The 22,397-nt window shown below is 40.3% G+C and overlaps 1 protein-coding gene across 1 annotated transcript; it reads right to left on the bottom strand.

Moving 5' to 3' along the window:
* Window positions 1-49: 49 nt before the first annotated feature.
* On the bottom strand, window positions 50-22,196 carry PWP1 (PWP1 homolog, endonuclein). Its single transcript, XM_065632868.1, has 16 exons — window positions 22,091-22,196; window positions 21,946-22,004; window positions 19,224-19,378; window positions 18,711-18,796; window positions 16,301-16,397; window positions 14,415-14,525; window positions 13,528-13,658; window positions 11,726-11,799; window positions 9,491-9,587; window positions 8,536-8,597; window positions 6,669-6,780; window positions 5,564-5,654; window positions 4,208-4,329; window positions 3,632-3,737; window positions 2,782-2,925; window positions 50-2,688 (listed from the first exon to the last, which is right to left on the bottom strand). Exons 1-15 carry the CDS (start codon window positions 22,154-22,156, stop codon window positions 2,807-2,809), a joined length of 1,488 nt encoding a protein of 495 aa, XP_065488940.1. The 5' UTR covers window positions 22,157-22,196; the 3' UTR covers window positions 50-2,688; window positions 2,782-2,806.
* Window positions 22,197-22,397: the final 201 nt, after the last annotated feature.

The raw sequence follows: 22,397 nt of genomic DNA on the forward strand, positions 1-22,397 counted from the left end.
AATGGATCGTGCACGTGCAAGTGGAGAGTTGCTCAGAAGGAAATATGAGGCAAGGAGATTTTCTTTTTTTTTTTTTTTTTTTTAATCACACACACTGTGCATACTTCTTTTCCAAATCACTCAGATTAATCGATCCAGTGCCGGGATACATGACACACCTTTCATCGCCCTTTGAGTAAAGAGCCACAAACCAGACACGTAGTTGAGTGATTGCAGGGACCTGTAAGCCAGTTGTCCTTAACTGCCAAAGCCATGACAATAAGAAAAACAAACAAAAAATGGTGTTGGCAGTTGATGTATTTTGCTTTTTTAATACTTTTTAACTGAAGGATGTGGTTTGGCACAGAGCAAAGACTTGTCAGTGCTCGGGTTTCCTTCTAAAAATAATAATTTTTAAAAAGCCAGTGAAATTGACATATGCAGACAAAGCAATTACCCCACTACAGAAAATCAGACATTGGCTTTTGGAGAACAGTTATTGCCTCTTCTCATTCCAGTTCACTACAACACATAAGCAGGTAAAGAGGTAAAGACTGTATAGACTGAGTAAGGAAGAGGCTTACAGATGCTCAGACAGCGTTTACAGTTTACTCCTTGTGCTGTAAACCTTTTACCACCTAGAGTGATGGGAGGGTTTGCTGCTAATATTATTTATGGAATGAAGATGTATTTCATTTGGTTGTTTTCTTTTGAAAAAATTAAAAATGTGGCTCTTCTCTAATGTTCTTTTTTAAATATTTACACATTCTGAAGAAAATGTGCCCATTTCTGATAAAGATGCTAAGAGAAATACCACCACGTTTTCATCATCTGCCTCCCAAGCTTTCCTGGAACAAGGGATGGGTAGGAGCACCTCCATGAACACGCACAGGTGAAGAACTGGTCTTTAAACCTTGTGGCTTTGCTGTGTGGCTCCTCTGGTTGAACTGTGAAAGACCAGTAAGCTGAGCTTTGTTCTCTTGTGAAAAAGGCTCCAGTTCTTGCCCTCAGTGGCCTAGGTGCAGCTGTACCTCTCCCTGTACGCTGTATTTCTTCGAGAGCTCCTTGGGCTCTTCAAACCTGAAAATGTGTAATGCTTGTCCTCTGAGATCAGCATTGGAGTAAAAAGCTCCAGAAAGACAGGTTGAGGGATTTTGTTTAGTCAAGGGAAAGACGCGTTGCTTGCAGTAATGCAATTTCTTCCTAAAACAAAAAGCAACTTCTAGAGCTACAGAGCCAATTAATACCAGAGGTTGAGATAACGGAAGTTATAGCCCTCAAGGAGCTTATCATGAAGCATTTATTTCAAATGAAAGCTTTGAAAAACTTGCAGTTTTTCAGTGGAGAGCACTTGAACAGAGGTTCTTCTGGCACTTTCACCTTCTTTCACCTTCACAAAACCAGTTGTTCATTTGTTGTCCACGCATTGTTCACTATTGCTTGGCAGAGAAAGGATTGAAGCAGGAATCCTAACACATCCAAAATATTCTTGGTTCCTGCAAAGCCATGCTAAACACCAGTCACCACACCAGAAACAGCCACTTCAAGGAGTGGGAAGGAAACCTACAGCCCTGCCTATTCCTCATCTGCAGTTTGTATGTGTAGTTTATCTGCTTTACCTCACCAGAATGGGTGATGAGGAGCTGGAGAAAGCAGCAGTAAGGTCTTGTCAACTACAGGCACCGACACTACGGCTGCTTTGATACCAGTTGCTCTAATGCCCAGGGCATTTTTGCTGCAGCAGCACTTTAATAGACACCTTCCAGTGTGTGGACAGGGAAGCACTTCACAGGAGGAAAAGAGTATCATTTAACTTGTGGCCTGGGGTAAGGCACTTGGGTATTCTTTTTAAATGTGAGGAGTCACAGTCCCTGACTGGGTTTCTAAGGCCATAAATGAAGCATTTTAAGTCAGGGGTGAGGCTGATAGTACGTTCCTCTGTGCCTTCAGGTTTCAGGCAGAAATGTTTGGGAGTAGTTAAGCACATTAGTACAGAACATGGATGGCATTCATCATTGACAGTGACCGGCTGAGATCTCTACCCTTGCTTGGTGTCCTGACAGCCTCTTATCCTCTTCTGAGTAGTAGCTCCTTATTTCAGTACAAATTCTCTTTGTATATATTACATTTGGAGCTAGAAGAAAAACCCAATACACAGGCAACATCAGTAGGTGCTACGGAACCAGGGAAAAGAAACCCTTGATCTTGATGGGATACAGCTGGGATATTTCTGGTTTGATACAGTGATCTGAGGTGTTACTAATAAGTGTCAAGATTATGCTCCGGGATTCCAACTGACTGTCCAAGAAATACTCTTAAGACTTTAAAAAATTACATAAAAGAGCTTTTAAAATCTGTATTAGAAATCTGTAAATCTAGTCTCAAACTAGGGATAAATTATCTATTTACAATTGTCATTTCATTCAGCTTTTATTTATTGCACAACTGCTCTCTGAAGTATTTTTCCTCATGCTCTTAGAAGGTATTTACCTTCTTTGCAGTATTCAACAAACTTCTGGTAGCAGCAGAATGCTTTTCTAGTGACTATGTCATTTTATATATAAATTTTACACATAGTAGCCTCTGTTTCAGGCATCATCATCTCAGGGCAAAGCAAGTGATTTGATCTTTCAAAGCCAGTAATGGAGGCAGGAACTTCGAACTGCTGAGTTTAACCACATCACCATGTTTCTTTGTCTGAGAAGAAACCTGTGGATTGCAAGACAATCAAGTAATTTCTATGAACTCTCACCAAACAGAGGGATTTGTAGAATGCATGTGAGTTGTAGTCCCATTAATTACTTGTATTTTTGTGACATTTGATCCATCACGATTCCATGGCTGTCTCCAAATCGGTGTTGCTGCTGCTGCTGGCCGTGGAGCTGCACGCTGCAGAGCTGGCACTAGCCAGCACATGCCTCTCTCTGTTTCCAAAAACTTCATTCACTGCAACACAGAGAGGGGATTGCTTACATGTTACTGCTCCAGAGACAAGAGCAGGACAGCAGGTATATCACGGGGAGCATCACAGAATGGAAATCCAAAGCTGGGGCAGCTTTAAAGCTTTCCCCCAAGCAGGGAGTTGAAGCTTATGCATTGGAATAATCTCCCACATATGCTACTTAAATTACAAGTCCTGTTATTTCTCCAGAGGTTTCCCTGAGCATAATTCCTGTACCCAAGTACTGTGAAATGGATGAGTTTTGCAGAGCAAAACATTAAGTTTAAATAATTTATTTCTGGTTTTAGTCTCCCTGCTTTCCACCAAGTTCTTAAAAGCCTTCTGCAAAAAATCATGTAGCTAGGACAACTGATCAAAACCAGTCCTCCCTTTTATTCTTACAAGTACTCAAGAATGTGATACTTGATTACATCAGGAACATTAAGAAAAAAGTAAAATATAGGTATTTTTATAAGAAAACAGGTATTATAATTCAACTGCAAGAAAATAAATCGTGTGGCAAGCATAGTTCTCCAAGTTGGAGAATCCCACATTTTTTGAAGCTGAGAAGGTGAACACATATGTAGTCTTGGGGTATTTAAAAATATTAACCTAGAGTTTCTCTCAGAGCCACAATACATTAGTGAATATACAAATACACTTGGGGGGGCAAGGGGAGAACCACAAGATTCAAAGAAATGAGAATGTTACCTGCAGAAATCTTGCTTATATCCCAAACACGCAGCCCTTCTCGCTCTCCTCCAAAGGCAAAAACGAACGGGAAGTCAGGGCAGCAAGCTGCACAGAAGAGAACACCCTGGGACGGTGGGAAGAAAAAAGAGGAGGATTTTTTTTTTTTTAAAAAAGTATCCCAAAATGAATTTGTCATCTGAAAATACTTTCGCCAAGCAAGTTTTAACAAATTTAAGCTCTCCAAGTTTCCTGAAACTTGTTTTGTAAAGACACAAAATAAAAGTCAAGAGCTGCTAATTACAAACAGTAAATCACATCTTTGTCTTGAACCTGGCAGGTGCCCACTGGGTGCCTATAGTTCTACGTCAGAACATTTTATCTGGTATTCAGGTCTGAGGCTTTGAAGCCAATTACATGTCAAATTGAATACTGCACTGCAATGAGAATGTTTTGCCCAGAATACACAGATACAACATATTTTAGAAGAAAAAAATAATCACGTTGTAAAACAAGATTCAAATTAGACATAAAAGATTAAGCAGACATAGTTCATAAATAAACCTTATTGGAGTCAAGAAATGGATATTACTTTACCATTTTCATATCCCTGGAATGGATTAAACTTGGTCTGTCTCCCAGAATATCCCAAATTTTCACGTATTTGTCAGCAGACGATGTCACAAGGCACCCTTTGATCTGACTGCTTAGTTGTAGCCCTGAAAGATTAAGAGTGCAGCAGTGTGAGAGCACCAGGTGACCACTGTTTCACAGAGATGAGGAGACACTTTGAAGCAAAGCCATGAGACTAACCCAAATATTCTCCTCACACTAAACTCTGTTCCAGCACAAAAGAGCAAAAAGTTCAAGTTTCGTGCTGCCACTACTACCCCTAGTGAGGGCAAACTGAATTCATGTAGACTTATTTTGCCTCTCAATCCAACAGTGCAGAGATGCCATTGTTCAGCTTCTTACTTCACATAACGTGGCTTCCCCAGGTAGTTTACTTCAACCATTTGCCAAAAAACACCTCTTTTCCTATCCAAGATGATGGGGCATATTCATACAATCTCATTTTAGACACCTAATCAGGTGCTCCAAGTTGGTTTTTAGAAGCTCCTACACTGATCAAATAATTAAAGTAGCCCAAAGGAGGCAGCATGGAAACATTCCCATGTGCCATACCTAAACCATCTCCTGAGTGAATGGCAGTATAAAATAATTACAGATAGAGGAGGTAAACATTATAGTTCATAATCCCTCATTCAAAAAACATAGGGAGTGTGTCACAAATGGACAGATCTGTTTCGCCATGCTTGCTCGTGATATTCACTGAGAAAAGTTCACTGTTTTTAAAACAGAATCATAGAACGGTTTGGGTTAGAAGGGACCTTAGAGATCATGTAGTTCCAACCCCCTGCCATGAGCAGGGACACCTTCCACTACACCAGGTTGCTCAAAGCCCCATCGAGCCTGGCATTGAACACTTCCAGGGATGGGGCATCTACCACCTCTCTGGGCAACCTGTGCCAGTGTTTCACCACCCTCACAGTAAATAATTTCTTCCTCATGTCTAATCTAAATCTACCCTCTTTGAGTTTAAAGCCATTATCTCTTGTCCTATCCATACATGCCCTTGTAAAAAGTCCCTCTCCAGCTTTCTTGTAGGTCTCCTTTAAGTACTAGAAGGCTGTTACAAGGTCTCCCCAGAGCCTCCTCTGCTCCAGGCTGAATAACCCAAACTCTCTCAGCCTGTACATCGTAGGAGAGCAAATACTTTGCTTACAATGGCTTCTCAGTAGAGGTTTGTTTCATGCAACAGCTGCCCATGATTAGTATGCACAACTCTCATTTGTTAAGCAAGGAATCACTACCACCTCAGTCACATCAGTTAAAGACATCTTCCAGATGGGCCTCACCACTAGAGACAAATGCAACACATACAGAACTTACCCGATACCTCTTCATCATGAGCTTTCAGAGTAAACAGTGGCTTATCAGAACGAGCATCCAGGCAGTACACAAAGCCATCCTCTGTGCTTGCCTAAGAAAACCACAACATTGTAAAAACAAACAGCTGTAGTCACTCATTTGAAAAAAATGCTCCTAGGAAATAATACCCACCCTCTAGTAAATCCCTGTGGTTTGAGACTGACTGACACTAGTTCTCAGTAGGGCATGTTACACAGTGTACAGTTCTGCGTCCCCAAGTCAGACTCCATCCAGATGGTGCCTGAGTTATTCTACGTACCTAAACTATGCTGCACTGACTTACATGGAAGTCTTAATCCTATACAAATTTCTTAAACTCTCTTTTGAAGATGGTTGCAGCCCTAAGCCAGACCATAAAATACAGACCATTTAATCTATTAACTGTTGGTTGAAACTTTTTGGAGCCATGTAGTGGCTGCATAATAGCCATGTGCAAAGCCAAGTGTGATTATGCAGAGAAAGATCTACATCATAAACCAAACAGAACCAAGCAACTGCTTTTGTTGGTTGTATACACTAAGCAACAGAGAACTAGGCAGCCACTGACATAATAAAAAAGATTTGGTTTTAAATTCTCTTCAAAAGTTTTATTATAAGAATCTCGACAAGAACAAGGTATCCTTGCTCTATACCAGATAGGAGAACGGTGCCCTCTAGCGCTGATTTGAAACACTTAATTAGTATTCAGGATCTTAGTTCTAATTAGCTACCTCTCAGCTGCAATTGCTGCACTACATGAGCAACTACACAAAGGAAAATAAATCCCAGCCACTGAACACTGTAACAACATGGCAAAGATGCCACTTCTGCAGTGAAAAAGCATCAGCATCAATTGCTTTTCTACTGTCATAACGAAGATACCAAGTAAGTAGCTGGTCTCAATATACTTGTTAAAAAATAACCTAAAAACATCTTCCCACATGCTGCATTTTTAAAATAAGCAATACCAACAGTTCAGCTGTCCACCAGGTCCACCATATGATTCAGAAAAATCATGAACACAAAAATACAGTTTAAATGAACTGGCAACAATCAACAGACCAAGAACAGAAGAGCATGTACTCACTAAGAAATTACAAGGTGAGAAATGATTCCAAGTTACTCTTTCAACCTGACCACTAAACCGCCACACTCGATGGTTCTCTTGTGGGTTTCTGCAGTCATATAGCACAGCTGATCTATGGGAAAAAGGGATAGGACATTTAAAAGAAAACAAAAAACCCCCAGGGCAGAACACTTTATGAAGTCTGTTTTACCACTGGCATCTATAGAAGGTCCATGTAAACTACAATTAAAAAATTAAAAGAGACATCTTCACTATTTGTCTTCCAGCTCAATAAGAGATTAAAATTTCTCAGATAAGCACAAGTTTTTTCCATGCGCTTCAAAGTTTCATCTTGGTTACAAACAGGTATTCTATTGAAACTAAGCCAAGAGGGCTTGAATTTAATCAATACATAAAACACTTATATAGGAGAACATGATTATGCAAATATATCACTTAACCAGGAAATCAGTAAAGTCAAGTAATGACTGTTCAAAAATAACACACTAATTACGAAATCCATTTGTGATACACATACAAACATTTTCAAATATGCTTAAAAAAAAATTAACCTTTAAAAGTGGTCAGGGAAATGCTACTCCAAATAAGGAAAAAGAGCAGATGGGAGGTAGTGGGTCCTCTGGGATTCTTCACAGGCATGTGCTCAGCCCAGTGGTAGCAGAATCTGTCCCAACTCAAAAAGCTCCTGGATGCAAATGCAAGATGGCACTCTCGTGACATCTCACTGCAATCACCATCCACAATGTAACCCACTCCCACTCTGTCCTACAATTAAAGCCAAAGAACTGTGATCTAGACTTCTCAGCCCTTGCACCAGGCATTTTACAGCAACAGTTTTAGTACAGATGCAATTTTTAATCATCTGACTTTCAGGTCATGAAGGCATCTGCCAATATTCATTGAACAGCCTGTGGTCCTGCGAGGCTTTACAGGAAAAATCCACAAAGGCAGTCCACTAGTGTATATATACATGTCCGTGGGACCAAAGGGCTTGCTAAACAGGGATCGAGAAGCTGTCTCAGTGTTGGGACTTTTTTCTTCTTTTCCCAGAAGGAAGTCAAGGGGGAGGAAAGTGGACAGAAGCAGGTTCCAAACAACAAAAGTTTTATCTCTGATACTTTTACTCAAGCAGATGTAGCAAGACCATAATAGAAGTCAAAGAACATAAAGGCTTGGCTAAAGACTGACAAGTCTTTAAATATTTTAACATAAGGACAAAGTCTTAAAAGCAGAATTAAAAAAAAAGCAATATAAATAAACATCACAGTTATAGAAGAAAATTTAAAAGTTACTCCTATGAGATGGGAGAACAGAGGGGAAGTTTTTTGGCTGGCAGGCCTTATAGAAACTAGCAGTTAGAGAGCCAGTCCATGTGTGCAGACACAAACCATTTCACAGCATCTCCAGGCTGCAATCACAGGAGATTTCCTGTTAAACTTAGGCTACGGCATGCCCATCAATAGGGGCTGTCGGGGGCAGACTGGGATTTTAAAGTCCCTCATGCTCCCACCCTGGTCTTACAATTCGGCAAAACCAGAAGTTTTCACAGGAATGAGCAGCGACACATTCCCAATGCAGAAAATGCCATAAGGCCAAATTAAGAAATAAATCCAGTTTGGAGCAGACAGCTGGCACAGAAAATATCAGTCCAGATGGTTAAAGGATTTGGCTGGTCCTGAGAACAAACTATGTTTTGGCCACATACAAACCTGGCTACCTTGCTGGAAAAAAAAAAATAACAGCATTACTCAAATTTGGTGCAGTTATAAGCAAATGAAAAAGAAAACATGAGGCAACTTAATGGACTTAATTCAATACTAATACCCTCTCCCTAAGTGTAACATCTGAAAATATTACCCTGACATACTTATCATAAGATCCAGAAATAAGGGTCTGAGTTTCAAACGGATGAAATTGCAATGTCTGGACCTAGATAACGGAAGCATTGAGATATAACATGCACATAGAGGAACTTTCTTTGAACAAATAAAGCACACAAACCCCTCCCCAAACCCAGCACACTTCCCCCCAAAAAACCTCTCTATTAAGCTTGTTGAGATTCAGATTTCTCATAGAACAACCCACGAGATGCACTTTTTTTTTAATTTCAAACATCCCCACCCAGTGGAAACAAGATGTTTTCCAATATAATTTAACTGAACAGAACCACGTGCTCCCTTTCTGCCCTAGAAAATTAAAAAAAAAAAAAAAAAAAAAAAAAAAAGCTAAAGCTGGAGGAGGTAAATGAATAGCTGCTTCAAGTTTGGGGGAAAATGCAGATGTTAGCAAAAAATGAAAATCAGGAGTTTGCCAAGGGCAGTGACTTTGCTAACAGCAAAATAGGGTTATAGCTATTAATAACTAACTTTCGTATTCTAATTACTATGAGATTAATTCATTTCTGAAGTACCCATCACTATGGTATGTTAGTATCATTTATTTTAAACCTTTCTTACCTAGAACAACCTGTAACCAACACTCATTGTTTCCTTAAGAAAGAGTTACAGCTTGACCTGTGCTCAGAGATCTACTTTTTGTAGCTTATATCAGCACTATCAGACTCCCAACTACTAGGGCTTTCACATAAAAGGCATTTTGAAAACTGCTGTAAATCTTCGCAAACTTTCTAAATCATAAGTTAAATAATATTCTTCAAATACAGTGTTGTTCGCAAAAGCAACTAATTCAGAAATTTAAAGAATTCTGCACAGTTGTTAGAAAATTGCAGAATTGTTGTTCTAAGGGTTCACTACCAAACAGCTAGTAAAAAACTGCATTTATTTTTATTTTACAGTGTAAGAAACATAGCAATTATTACATACCTTGTCTGTATGCAGCATCAGGCTGGCTGCTGGCTTACCCACAGACATATCCCACAAAATCACAGTATTGTCAGCAGACCCACTTGCTAAAACATTCCTGATAATGGATGAAAAATTAAGTTTTAAAAATCTTTATACAAACAAATAATGGTAAAAAATCCAAAATACATACAGACCCTGATACGGAGATTGATTACGCCATGGTCTAAAGACTATGTATGTCAAGCCTGAGGCATAACTCCCTGAAGGTAATTCTAAGTTACAAGTAAAGACTACAAACAGGCTGTATTACATTATATCAGTACAACACTTACAATAAGTGACAGTGTTGCTTGTATTCCACCCTCCAGCCCCCTTTTCTTGAACAAAACAAAGTGAGAAAGGCTTTTAAGCACTTCCTTTCCTTTGACATTAAGACAGTATTTTACACATTACCTATGCAACTTAGTTTTATTTGCACAGCCAAGAGCCAGACCAACCTATTGTTAAATATTTTGCTCTCCAATATCTGAGTGTTTATATAACTACTGAAGACCCAACATTGTGCATCCTTCAGAGAACGCTGAAAGGAACCATTAACATTTTAGTTTACAGACCCAACATTTCAACTTAAAGTTGATCAATCGTGTTAAAGCAATAAACACACAGTTCAGAAGTTTAGTCAGGAAAACTCAGAGCATTCCCAAAGGCCTGTCAAATACACAGTACAATTGCTAATTGCTCTTAAAAACCAATCTATTACCTCAATATGCCGCTTCTGATTGAAACTGCTTCCCCCATGCCTTTTTTTTTTTAAATACTAACCAAGTGTTTCTGAATGAAAGAGCAAACATTCTCCTGGAAACACCGTTCTACCAAACAACGTTACAAGGGAAAGTTATGAAAATGCATAGTGAAGGCTATGACAACATTTTACAGTAACATCATTATGACCTACAGGCAGAAAGTTATTTACAGAGAGCTGTCACAGTACTGCTAAAAAAACAAACAAACAAAAACAAAACAACCCAAAAAACAACGAAACACAACAAAGCATTCAAATACAGCTGCTCCAAGGAATTCCTTGTTTTGCCCCTAAGCTTCCTACTTCAAGACTGTTTTATTTCCTCAAAGATTGACCAGTATTAACAAGTTCATAACTCAGCACATTACAGAATTATGCCTTCCAGATACTTAACTATTGCAGCCATAATTTTTGTGACTTCTGTCTGTATTATCAGCAGACAACCATTTCTAGGTACATGAAAGCTCTTTTGTAACACTGATGAAAGGATCACCACCACACTCTGTGAACATGTGTAATTTAAGAACAATAGACAATGCACTGTAAATAAGAGTGCAATTTATGTACATGTACTGCATGTCTGTTGGGGTGTTTCCTTCTTCGGTGTCTAGATAACAAAGCATTGGAAGTGAAGGCTTACACCTGCTCATCAGGAGTATGTGGAGTTGACTATGTGTATCTTCAAACACACTTCTGACAGCAGGAAAAAGAAAAAAAAAAATCTGCCTGTGTCTGACTGGAAGTTCCAAGGCCCATGCTGAGGATCCTCTGACAGCTGAACTGTTCAAAACCACCTAAGCAATAAAAAAGCAGCAGAATCTTTATTTCACTCAACACATTGTCCTTGACCTCTCCTCCAAGATGGACCAGCTTTGTGTTGCTTCAATAGCAGCACTTCATTGTGACTTTGTTCAGGCAACAGGGAATTCTCTCTGCCTGGGATAACCCAAAGGTCAGAGGCATTTCTGTAACTGTGCTATTAGGACTTTTAAACTCCTTTTTCTGTTCACAGCTCTGGGGCAAAAGCCAGAGGGAAAAAAAAAAAGGCAAAGCAAGGACTTCCTTCTACAAAACTACTTCTATCTGTTGAAATGGTGTTTTAGGTCACTGGCAGATTGGCACAGATCAAGGCAGCCCTTCTGCTTCTCCACTTGGTACATCTGACTCAACTGTAGCCAATATATCAAATGGCTTAGAACCACCTTAGCTCTTCCCCTCCTGAACAATCTGCAAATAAAAAGTGATCTGCAGCAATATGTAGGGTTTTAAAAAAATAAATCAAGACTTCTAGTTAAAAAAAAAAGGAGGAATGTGTGTATTTTTAAGAATTTATTCATTTCAGCGCTGCTTTCAAGTCCAATATTACACTACACAAGATTTTGGATTTGTGGAAAAACCTATTTAACCATAAAAATTTGTAACCATCCATTGTTATTCAAGTATTCTCTTACCTGCTTTGTTTATTCCATGAAAGATCAAGCACAGCATCAGTATGTCCTTTCGCTGTCCCTTCTGAAGATAAACTCTGTATACGCAGATAGAACACACTTTAGAAAATTACAGCTTCAATGGAAATCAAGCATTACAACACATTAATGTGAACTCCTTAATGCCTTCACAAACAACTTCATGTTCTAAATGATTCTCACTTGCTCCAACAAGGCTTTTGATAGAACTGTCTCTGCCGTACCTGCACCTCAACTCCTACCTCAGATCTCCAATTGCTCCAATTCACAGCTAGTGGGCTTAGGAACTGGTTACTCCCTTCAGGCTAGTAGAAGAAATTTCATTGTCTCCAGCTGATGTGTTTCTAAACACTCCTGGCAGTTCCCTCTCCCTCCTCCCAATTAACTGAGGCCTAGGTCCTTGTAACTGCCAGCTCCTACAAATTCTAATTTAAAACAGTTAAGATCCAAAGTCTACTGGGACAGCAATTGGAAGCCACCCCATTCCTCTTCTGTTCTTAATTCCAGGCTCTAATTATCCATACAGAGAAAAATTAGCATTTCAAATACCATTTATGAATGGTATCTTCAATGGCAATTCTGCTAACTCAGTGATTTTCAGAAGCAAGATTCCCATAACAAATTCCACTTCCAAGGATATTTCTTTCTATTGTTTTTAAAACTAGAAGGCTTGAGAGCTCAAGAAGTAAACCCCTTTCACAATTACACCGAGCGGTTTTTCAGCTGACTAACGCTACAGCGCTCCTTCGTTTGGGAAACCAAGATTAGCTATATACCCAGTGTTCACCTTTCCTATTCAGTCTTTAAGCACTTCCCAAGGCATCTACTATAAGCAAAAATCTAGAAGTTTCAAGTTATCTTCCACATACCAAAGAATTTGGAGAAATCACAGCGACACATTTAGGTATACAGAGAGGGTCAGATTCATCTCGCGTAACTCAGCACCCGGTCTAAACCTCAGTATTAGGGCCAGGAAGATGATTAAGGGAGTGGAGCATCTCCCTTATGAGGAAAGGCTGAGGGAGCTGGGTCTCTTTAGCTTGGAGGAGACTGAGGGGTGACCTCATTAATGTTTATAAATATGTAAAGGGTGGGTGTCACGAGGATGGAGCCAGGCTCTTCTCAGTGACAACCAACAGTAAGACAAGGGGTAATGGGTTCAAGCTGGAACACAAGAAGTTCCACTTAAATTTGAGAAGAAACTTCTTCTCAGTCAGGGTGACGGAACACTGGAACAGGCTGCCCAGGGAGGTTGTGGAGTCTTCTTCTCTGGAGACATTCAAAACCCGCCTGGACACCTTCCTGTGTAACCTCATCTGGGTGTTCCTGCTCTGGCAGGGGGATTGGACTGGATGATCTTTCGAGGTCCCTTCCAATCCCTGACATTCTGTGATTCTGTGATTTGGCAGTTAAGGTTTTCTCTGCAGTCTCTATGCCTTCACCTTAAACAATCACGATCGAAGGTTAAAATATGATTAACTTTTAGATAGATAAAGCTAACAGAGGTGAATGCTGAGTAAATGTATTTTATCAGTTTCACCCTGTTTGTCCTTTATCGCTCAACGCCTTTTCAACTCTGAGTCACATGAAAATACCAATTTTAACCTATCACAGACGACCAGGACATTATCTTCCGTAACCTGTCTAAACACCATCTTTCAACATGGCAGACAGAATTAAACCAGATTATCTATGTCTTCTTCATTGTAGGAAAAAAAGTAATAATGACATTATCCTTCCTCTAAGTTTCCTCCATCCAACCAGATAAAGCATTTTGCATTACTTACTTTCTTTCCTTTCTTTTTCTTCTTTTGCTCTTTCTTGTCTCCAAGCGAAAAGACTGGTTCTAAGGATTCTACTATATCAAGGTCCCAAATGTCAATAACCGGGGTCATGTTACCCACTGCAACATAATTTCCTACAAGCAGAAACCCAAATGTGACCACGTTTACTTAGAGTTACGAAACAGTGTATTTGGCAATCCAGCTGTTGCTTATTACTTTGATTAAGTAAGACTTATACTTATGTGCCAGAATCTTCTACTTGAACATCTTTGATGATTATAACTGACAAGGAGCAATTTAAAAATACCAGCTGACAGCAGATGTTGCCAGAATAAAACATTACTTGCTCTCCAAAACACTTCCCCTTCAGTGCAAGTAACTGTTCAAAGAAGCTGTATGATGTTCAGCATGTTTTGTTTGGTTTTTTTAAGGGGGAAAAAAAACCCCAAAACATATGCTCAGTGCTATGGAAAAAACATAATCTGTAAAACACAGGAAAAAGGTTACTAAATATATAAATATATAAAAATTTTGCTGTGTTTTACAGTTAATTGACTGCATTTGCCTTAATTAGTTTGAACAAAAGCAACCTCTCATTTGCAAATGGAAAATAAAGTAGATTAAAGAAGAGCTTGCTCTGGTCTGTTAATTGACAATAACTTAATTATTTGTAATAAAACCAGTGTTTTAGTCAAATAATTTGTTATGACAGAATCACTACGATGACTTCATCACCAAACAAAATAAAAAATTCAGTTTTTCCAACTTAATATCTTGGTTTTATTGCTGTTCATACCACCAGGGGAAATTATTTAGTGACAACATTACATTTATATACTTTTCAAGTAAAATTATTTAACTGGATATTTACAGTATCTTTTATAATTTACCCAGTGATTCATCAGGACTAGGATCAAAATTCAACCACTCCAGACTCAGAGGATAAGCAGGCAAGATAATATCATGATGTACATAAAAGGAGTTCTCTTCATGATTATAAACTGAAAAAGAAATCAAGACATACAAGACATCAGTAAAGACAAAAAGCAAGCAACTATGAACAGTTCATTTCTGCAAAAGGCAGATGTGGCAAACACTAAACTGCCAAGAAGATCTAGAACGCAAATTTGCAATGTGTTCAGAGTTTTAGTCCAGGGGCCAGAGCCTCCAAGTAATAATGTTCCGCCTCACAGAATTACACAAAACAAACAAACATGCTCCTGTGACAAGTGACAAGTTCAGCAAAGCTTAGACACTTTATTCCTAGCATACCATGCTACTTGGTAAGATCACTTCAAAATAGGTGCTCCGTATCCACAACCACTTTCTGCATCAGGATACATTAATGAAGCTTTAGACATTCATTTTACAGAATCAGCAATTAAAAAGAAAAAAAAAAAAAAGATAAATAATTCTGGATGCAATCAAAGAGGAAATGAAGGTAAAAGACAAACAGTTTTCAAATTAGAGGAAGCTGCTGAAGAAGCCAGATGAAGTTACCATTAGCAGGTTGCAACTGAGATACAAGAGTTTTGGTAAAGCAACCGTATACTAAACACAGCATGCCCTTTAGCCAGCTATTTTTCTCCTTATAATAAAACACATTAATTATTTTAATAAAATGGTATCATCACATACACAAAATCACTGTGCCATTTTTAAGTGCACGTGACAGATGTTCAGATACTAACTAAAGTCTTCAGTTAACTAAGGAGCCTTCGTAATTAATTAAGACAAGGCTACCCAATGTTATAAACTGCAGAAGTCTGTGCTATTGTTTTGTAAGTTTATACAAGGAAAATAACACAGTTAATAAAATCTGCAAACACCTCCAGATACAGAAAATGCCAGATGCTAGTATCTCAGGAGATGCCTCCAAACACTTCGGTCTTGCTGTTTTCTTAAAACAGAACACTTTGCTTGCAGGAACATGTACCATGGCAGAAGTAGCCAGAAACATTCCCCCACAGAACCACTATATGAAAAGATGCTAACTTCAGCACTCAGTAGTACTCCTTGCTGCGACAGAAAAATCTTTTACACAGTAAAACTAAACCCATCTATAGAACAACTGGTATTCAGACCTTATTAAGGATCATCTCTTTTAAAACTAAGATGATAAATGTGCTGATTCTTCTACGCCAGGGGTGTCAAACTCATTTTCACTGGGGGGGCCACAACAGCCTCGCGGTTGCCTTCAAAGGGCCGAATGTCATTTTAGGACTGTATAAGTGTAGGAGTAGTTACGTTTATACAGTCCTAAAATGACATTCGGCCCTTTGAAGGCAACCACGAGGCTGAATGCGGCTCCTGGTGAAAAAGAGTATGACATCCCTGGTCTACTCCTAGCAGTTGAAAGCACATTTAAAGAAGCAAGGAAAAAACAAAGAAAAAAACCAAACCAAAACAAAAACACTAGGGGAAGCTTGCATGATATGGAAAGTAAGACTGTTGGGAAGAAAAATCATATGTTCAGAGAAAAAAAACACCATAGTATTTTCTCAGTGTCATTAGGAATGAAATAAGGAAATTCTGTACAGCCTGATAAATGCATACTATCCCCTAAATAACAGTAACTCCACATTAAATCTTCTAGGTCTGGAAGGCAGCTAAAGCACCATGACATAAGAAAGAGGACAAAACACACAGGGCAGATGGGGAGAGAAAAAACAAATTCAAAAAACCACCTCCCCGCCTTCTACACAGCCATATGGAAGAGGATAGGCAAGACATATTCCCTAAGTTCACTGTCAGGAACAAATCCTATGTTACTTACCGTGGACCTCCAAACTACAGTAGTCTTTATCAACTCTGCCACAAAGGACAAGATTGTCACTGGGCTTAATCAAAAAGTCTTCCTGTTCATATTGTTCCTGAACAGCAAAAAGGACAACAGATGTTAAGCAAAGCACATAAACATGCAAAGCTACACAGGTTCACAAGGCTGAATCAGTAATAACTTCTAACCAGAACTGAAAACATTCAATACCCAACACCCTGCTGCCCACTCACCTAAAACCATTTCATGGTGGTAAACAGAGAAAGACACGAACCTGACTCGATCATGAGGAGATGGAATAGCTATTATATAACTGTAGGACTGTTTCTGTGGACCCAGGTGAATTCAGAGATATATTTAATTGCAGAATATGAAACCATCTTTTGAGGCTACCATGATGTGGCTCATTGCTGAAAAGACAATCTCCACCAGGAGCCCACTTCCATAGCTTATTTCCCTTGTGCTCTCATGCCTTGAGCATTTATGGAGTGTAACATCTTTGTACACAATAAGCATCTTGTAACCGCTCCTCACATCCAGGAAGCGGTTTCAAGAGTATTAAACAATTGTCTACTTTCTGGAAAATATTTCCAGAAAAGCACTGCCTACAGCTATACTGGCCATTCAGCTGTACCAGAACAAATGTAACCTCTCATCTAATTTTCATTGTTACTGAGGAATGGAAGGCATTCAGGGAATTTTTATTAGTGGAAAACTAAGAACTGTACATAAAAGTCAACAGTCTTACACAAACACAGTACCATCCTTCAAATATACAACACATACAAGACTTCTTGCTGCAAGACTGATTTCTTTTTTATTCACTTCAAGCATCTTTTCAATATTTCAAGTATTGCAATGCTTTGAATGAAATCAACTTAATGCTGCACACTACTTAGTCTTCAAGAGTACTAGTAGTAAATAACAAAAGAGCATAAAATGCATGTTGAAGAACTAAAAAATATTCTCCTTCAGAATCTGAGGAAAGGACTTAAGTGCATGAAGAAAGGCCTGAGAAAAAGGTGTTCATTTTTTCTATGACCGGAACAAAGTTAGCTTTTCTGACACTGAATAAATGCAGCTCATATTCTCCCTGAACCCCTGTGCAAATACCTCTTTGACTATAAAAATAACTTCTAAAGGATTTTGCTCCTCTACTGGCACACAGGATAAAGAAAAATCATCAACCAGTCAGTGGAACACAGAAAAAACATGCAGTACTCCAAACTGCACACAGCAAAAGAGCTTGTTTTAAAAATAAGACGTATGCCTTCCTCCTTGAGCTTTGTTACAGTATGTGAAGTTGCCATAACTCTTTGTCTGAGACCACGTTTCACAAAGTTCCCTGACACACAAACTAGACGTGGTAGAAGCCTACAGCTACTCTTTTGTTTCAATCTTACTAATTTTGTAAAGACTCTAAAATAGTACAGAAAGGACAGCACCCGAAAAATCTCAGAATCTTTATGATTAGGTCTCAAAAATTCAACTACTCCATTCACCCTGCCCCAGACGATCATAGTCTCTCCCAGCTGCTCTCTAGATTGCATTGTCTCTTCTCATCCAACCTCACCTTGTAACTGATTTCTGTCATCTCTTCATATAAATTAAGTCACAGACAAGTTGCAATCCATCCTTCTGAATTAAACTGCAGGATAGAATCTGGAATCTCCCCATAACTTTTCTGAAGAGATATCCAATATTCTAGCTAAGGCCATATCAACATTAAGTAGAGTAGAACAATTACCTCATGTCTTGCATGCTGCATCCCTGTTCACCAGAAAAAGACAAACAGGCTGCACAACAGCACAGCCCTGTTGACATAGCTTGTGTTAGGCTGCAGCCAGAGACTTCTTCACCCCCTTGCAGAGCTCCTACAAAGCCAGCTCCTGCAAAGATGTTCCCCATCTCATACTTGGTGGAAACTAATACAGGCAGAGACAGTCAGCTACTCAGTATGTTGTACATACAGGCTTAGTAAACAGGGACGTATTTCTTCATGCCACATCCCTAATTTGACATGTAGCCTGAGTCCACCTCAGCTTGGTTTCTTCCACAAACTGGTAGAAGGTGTAAAAGTCTTGCAGTCTGGGAAGTTTTCTAATTTGGGTCATTAGTAGCCTCAGATACTGATATTTGTTATTTCGTCAAGCTTTTTCTGGGTTCCAGTAGATAGGTGGCAAACCACCTCCATATACAGAAGTATGCAGCTTAAATAATGAGCCAGTTCACCTTAACATCAGACTTAAACGTAAAAAGTACATGTAGAGGGGACTGCACTGATACAAAATCTGGCACACCTTTGGAAAAGGATTGCAAGCACATACAGACTCTAAGGTAGTGTGGAAAATTTAACTATTTTTAAGTTTATGCTGTTAAAGATATTTAACATTTTTATAGTACTTACAGTGGTTTTTAGAGTGATGTAAGGATCATGCTCATTACTCCCATATACTGCCAGAGTAGCCAAAGAGTCTCCAAGTTTTAGATCACCTAGATGGGAATTTCAGAACATTTTTTACACATGTCAATGGCAGGTGAAGTTAGAAACTCCTGTAATCAATACCTGTACTACTCATACTGCAAAGTATCAGGAATGGCCTAAATGAATTTCCAAGTTCCAAACATAAGAACCTCAATAAATTAAATTGCTTAGTGCTTTCAGGGATTTCTGCTGCTCTTCTCCAGCACTACAGCAGGGGGAGTAACAGCATTTCCAGCCTTTCTCAGTTCCAGTGGCAGGGACACAACTGTTTCACTCACTAAACAACTTCCGAAACTGGGACGAGCAAATAATTACGAATGTGTATTTCCAGCATTTGAAACGTAACAGTGTGTAGTTTTAGGATACTAATGTTTTAGGTACAAGCAAAAAGGTTCTTCACCTACACAGCATATCTGACACCTAAATTTTTCTTACCTGCATACTCGTCTTCATCATAATTTTCCAAATCATATTCACCCAGTTCATCATCAGATGGGTGTTCATTTTTATGAGAAGACTCAGCTGTGCCAGGATTGGCTACGTTCATACCATCTGCCATCTGGCCTTCATCATTACCATCAGCGCCATCCCTGTTTAAAGACACATGACCCCAAGGAACTGTGACAAATGTTCAGAATGCTTCCAGGTACTTGCTTAGGGGACGGATACCAAGATTTTGGCACACAATCCTGGCTCCTCACATGGGTTTCAAGTCTTTATGCCAATAATGTGGAAATCCATTTACTTCTTTCCTATCTTTTCCCAAAACAGAAGGCATCAATATTCTCAAGCTTCTAGAAAAAGATTTTCCTTGAAAGTTTTCAAGACAAAACATGGCACAAATTTTGCTTGATAGAGCTAAACTGTGTGTCTAAACCCCTTTCTCTTACCCTTTTTTTGTAGATACAATGCTCTCAACCTCACCTCTGTGTGTTCACAGGTGTCCAGTTCATTCCTTATATTTTTTTTTCCCCACCCACAGGTCCTGTCATGTGTGATGATCTAAGGATCTAAGAGACATCTCAGATGTCTCAACGGAGCGTGCTCCATAGGAACTCATCCCTGCTGAATGCACTGTATTTCTGTCCTTCTGCATGCAAAATTCCTAGGCAACAATGAGCCAAGACAGTTTTCATAGATATGTTCTAAAGTAAATACCAAAAATGTATTTTTACAATCTGTTCAGTAAAATAAACACTTCACATTACCAGTTTCTCCTAGTGTAAAAACTGGTAACAAGATAATTAGAGATTCTAAATCTGAGTCTGATTTGTGATCTTTGCACAGGAAAAAGAAGTGACTGATGTAACGAATTCTACAAAGTACCAGATGTTATAAAGAGATCATAAACCCTTTGGTTGTTACAGATGGTCTTTAAATTTCCATGCTGAAGTTTAACAGAATGCATAATTACTAATAAACTGCACCTCAAATCTTTCCATGTTTTTGAAACTGCAAGAGAAATGAATCCACTAAAATACCCAAATATTTACACACATAAAGGAGAAATGAGTAACACCACGGATAATAGAAACATTAAACATAATTGGTTAAGAAATTAAGATGAAGTAAGAATCTTCCAAATGTTTAAGATGATTTTGGAATCATTGAAAAACAAAATCAGAACAAAGCACATTCTGGGACAAAGCACTCTTCGGCAATAAAGTCACAGATCCATCTAATAGAAATCAGGTGGATAATATATATAATTTAAAATATAAAAATTTTTACTGCTACCTGATGCATCTGTTCCATCACACATACTGTGGTATAACCACAAACCCTACATGGCTGAAAAAGAATGAGAAGCCTAAATTGATGAACAGATCTAACTGAAAAAGGCCAAAAAAATGGATTAGGACCTCAATACCTCATCTTTTTCTAGACAAGATAGAGCCATTTCTTCATTGTCTTCCATAGGTCATGTTTGCTAAACCTGTCACTTCCATTATGCTTTTCACAAGTTTATTTACCTTTTTTTAAAAGCAGAGAGTGACAAAGCACAATTACACAATTAAGGACTTTTAGTGCTGAGTGGACAGGCATGATGTCTCCCGTTTCATATGAGAACCATAAATACACCCCATAGTAATGTTTTGCCTTTTTGGCCAAAGCATATATACCAAGTCATTCTGAGCTCCACTGTGGCTTCCAGACTCGCTTAGATTCTAACTTTTGCACATTGTCAGTTTGGCACTTCCACATCAGTTTGCCACATCTCCAAAGCACCGAACTTCCCTCTGGACTCCCCAGCACCCATGGTTACAAACCCCATGTATTATTTCCTCACTCTAAGCGGGAACGGCAACTCCAGCGAGGACTGGGCCCTGAGCAACCCTCTGCAGACTTCAGCTGAAACACTCTGCTAGTCTGACAGCGCACGGTTGACGACTGAAGAACTGCCTGAGAACACAACCCATGTTGTCATATTCACAGAATCATATAATTATTTTGGTTGGAACAGACACTCAAGATCATCAAGTTCAACCATTAATCTAACTCTAGCACTACACCATGTCCTTAAGAACCTCATCTATACATCTTTTAAACACCTCCAGGGATGGTGACTCAACCACTTCACTGGGCAGCCCGTTCCAATGCCTGACAACCCTTTCTGTGAATAATTTTTTCCTAATATCCAATCTAAATCTCCCCTGGTGCAATTTGAGGCCATTTCCTCTCATCCTATCACTTGTTACTGGGGAGAAGAGACCAACCCCCTCCATGCTACAACCTCCTTTCAGGCAGTTGCAGACAGCGATCAGGTCTCCCCTCAGCCTCCTTTTCTCCAGGCTGAACAGCCCCAGTTCCCTCAGCTGCTCCTCATCAGACTTGTGCTCCAGACCCCTCACCAGTTTCATCTCCATGACGCAGGCAGGACACGCATGTGCTCCATCCCATGTTTCTCCTTTCAGTCTCCGGATAAATGATGCTCCAGGGACGCCAGGCTCACTTGACACAGTCCCTCCAGAGACACCCTCTGCTGCCGGCTGCTCCCAGGCCGGTTCCTCAGCTCTGCCCCAGCCCGGGGCGCCCCCTCCCCTCCCTACACAGCTGTCAGCGGCGGGGCCCGGGGGGCTCCAAGCCCGTCTCCAGCAGAGCCCGAGAGACACGCCGCGCCCCACCCGGCCGTCCCCGCCCCGCTGCCCCGGCTCACCCCAGCCTGTCCCGGGCCTCCTCGATGAGCCGGTTCAGCTCCTCCTCGCCGAGCTGCACCTGCGGGGCGGACACGAAGCGGGGTGCGTGAGGGCAGCGGGGGGCGGCGGGCGAGGGTCCCTCAGCCCGGCCCCCCCCGCACGCACCTTGTCCGGCGTTTCCTTGGCAACGCCGCAGCGCACCCACGCGGCGCACGTCACGGGGCAGCTCATGGCGACGGCGGCGGCACGCGAGCGGCGCGGCGCGGCCCGACCGCCGCGGCACGTGCGAGCAGCTCCGGCGCGCCCCGAGTGACGTCGCTTGATGGGGGATCCGCCTGTCAGCGGCGGAGAGAAACGGAAGGGGCGGAGAGAGAGTTGCGTGAGGTCATCTCCGAGCGCCGGGAGAGCACGGAGGAGGGAGGGAGGGGCAAGGGGGGGGTGTGCCCTCGGCGGGGCGGGGCCTAAGGGGCGG

The sequence above is a fragment of the Caloenas nicobarica genome, chromosome 1 (genome assembly GCF_036013445.1).
Source record: "Caloenas nicobarica isolate bCalNic1 chromosome 1, bCalNic1.hap1, whole genome shotgun sequence".
NCBI lineage: Eukaryota > Metazoa > Chordata > Aves > Columbiformes > Columbidae > Caloenas > Caloenas nicobarica.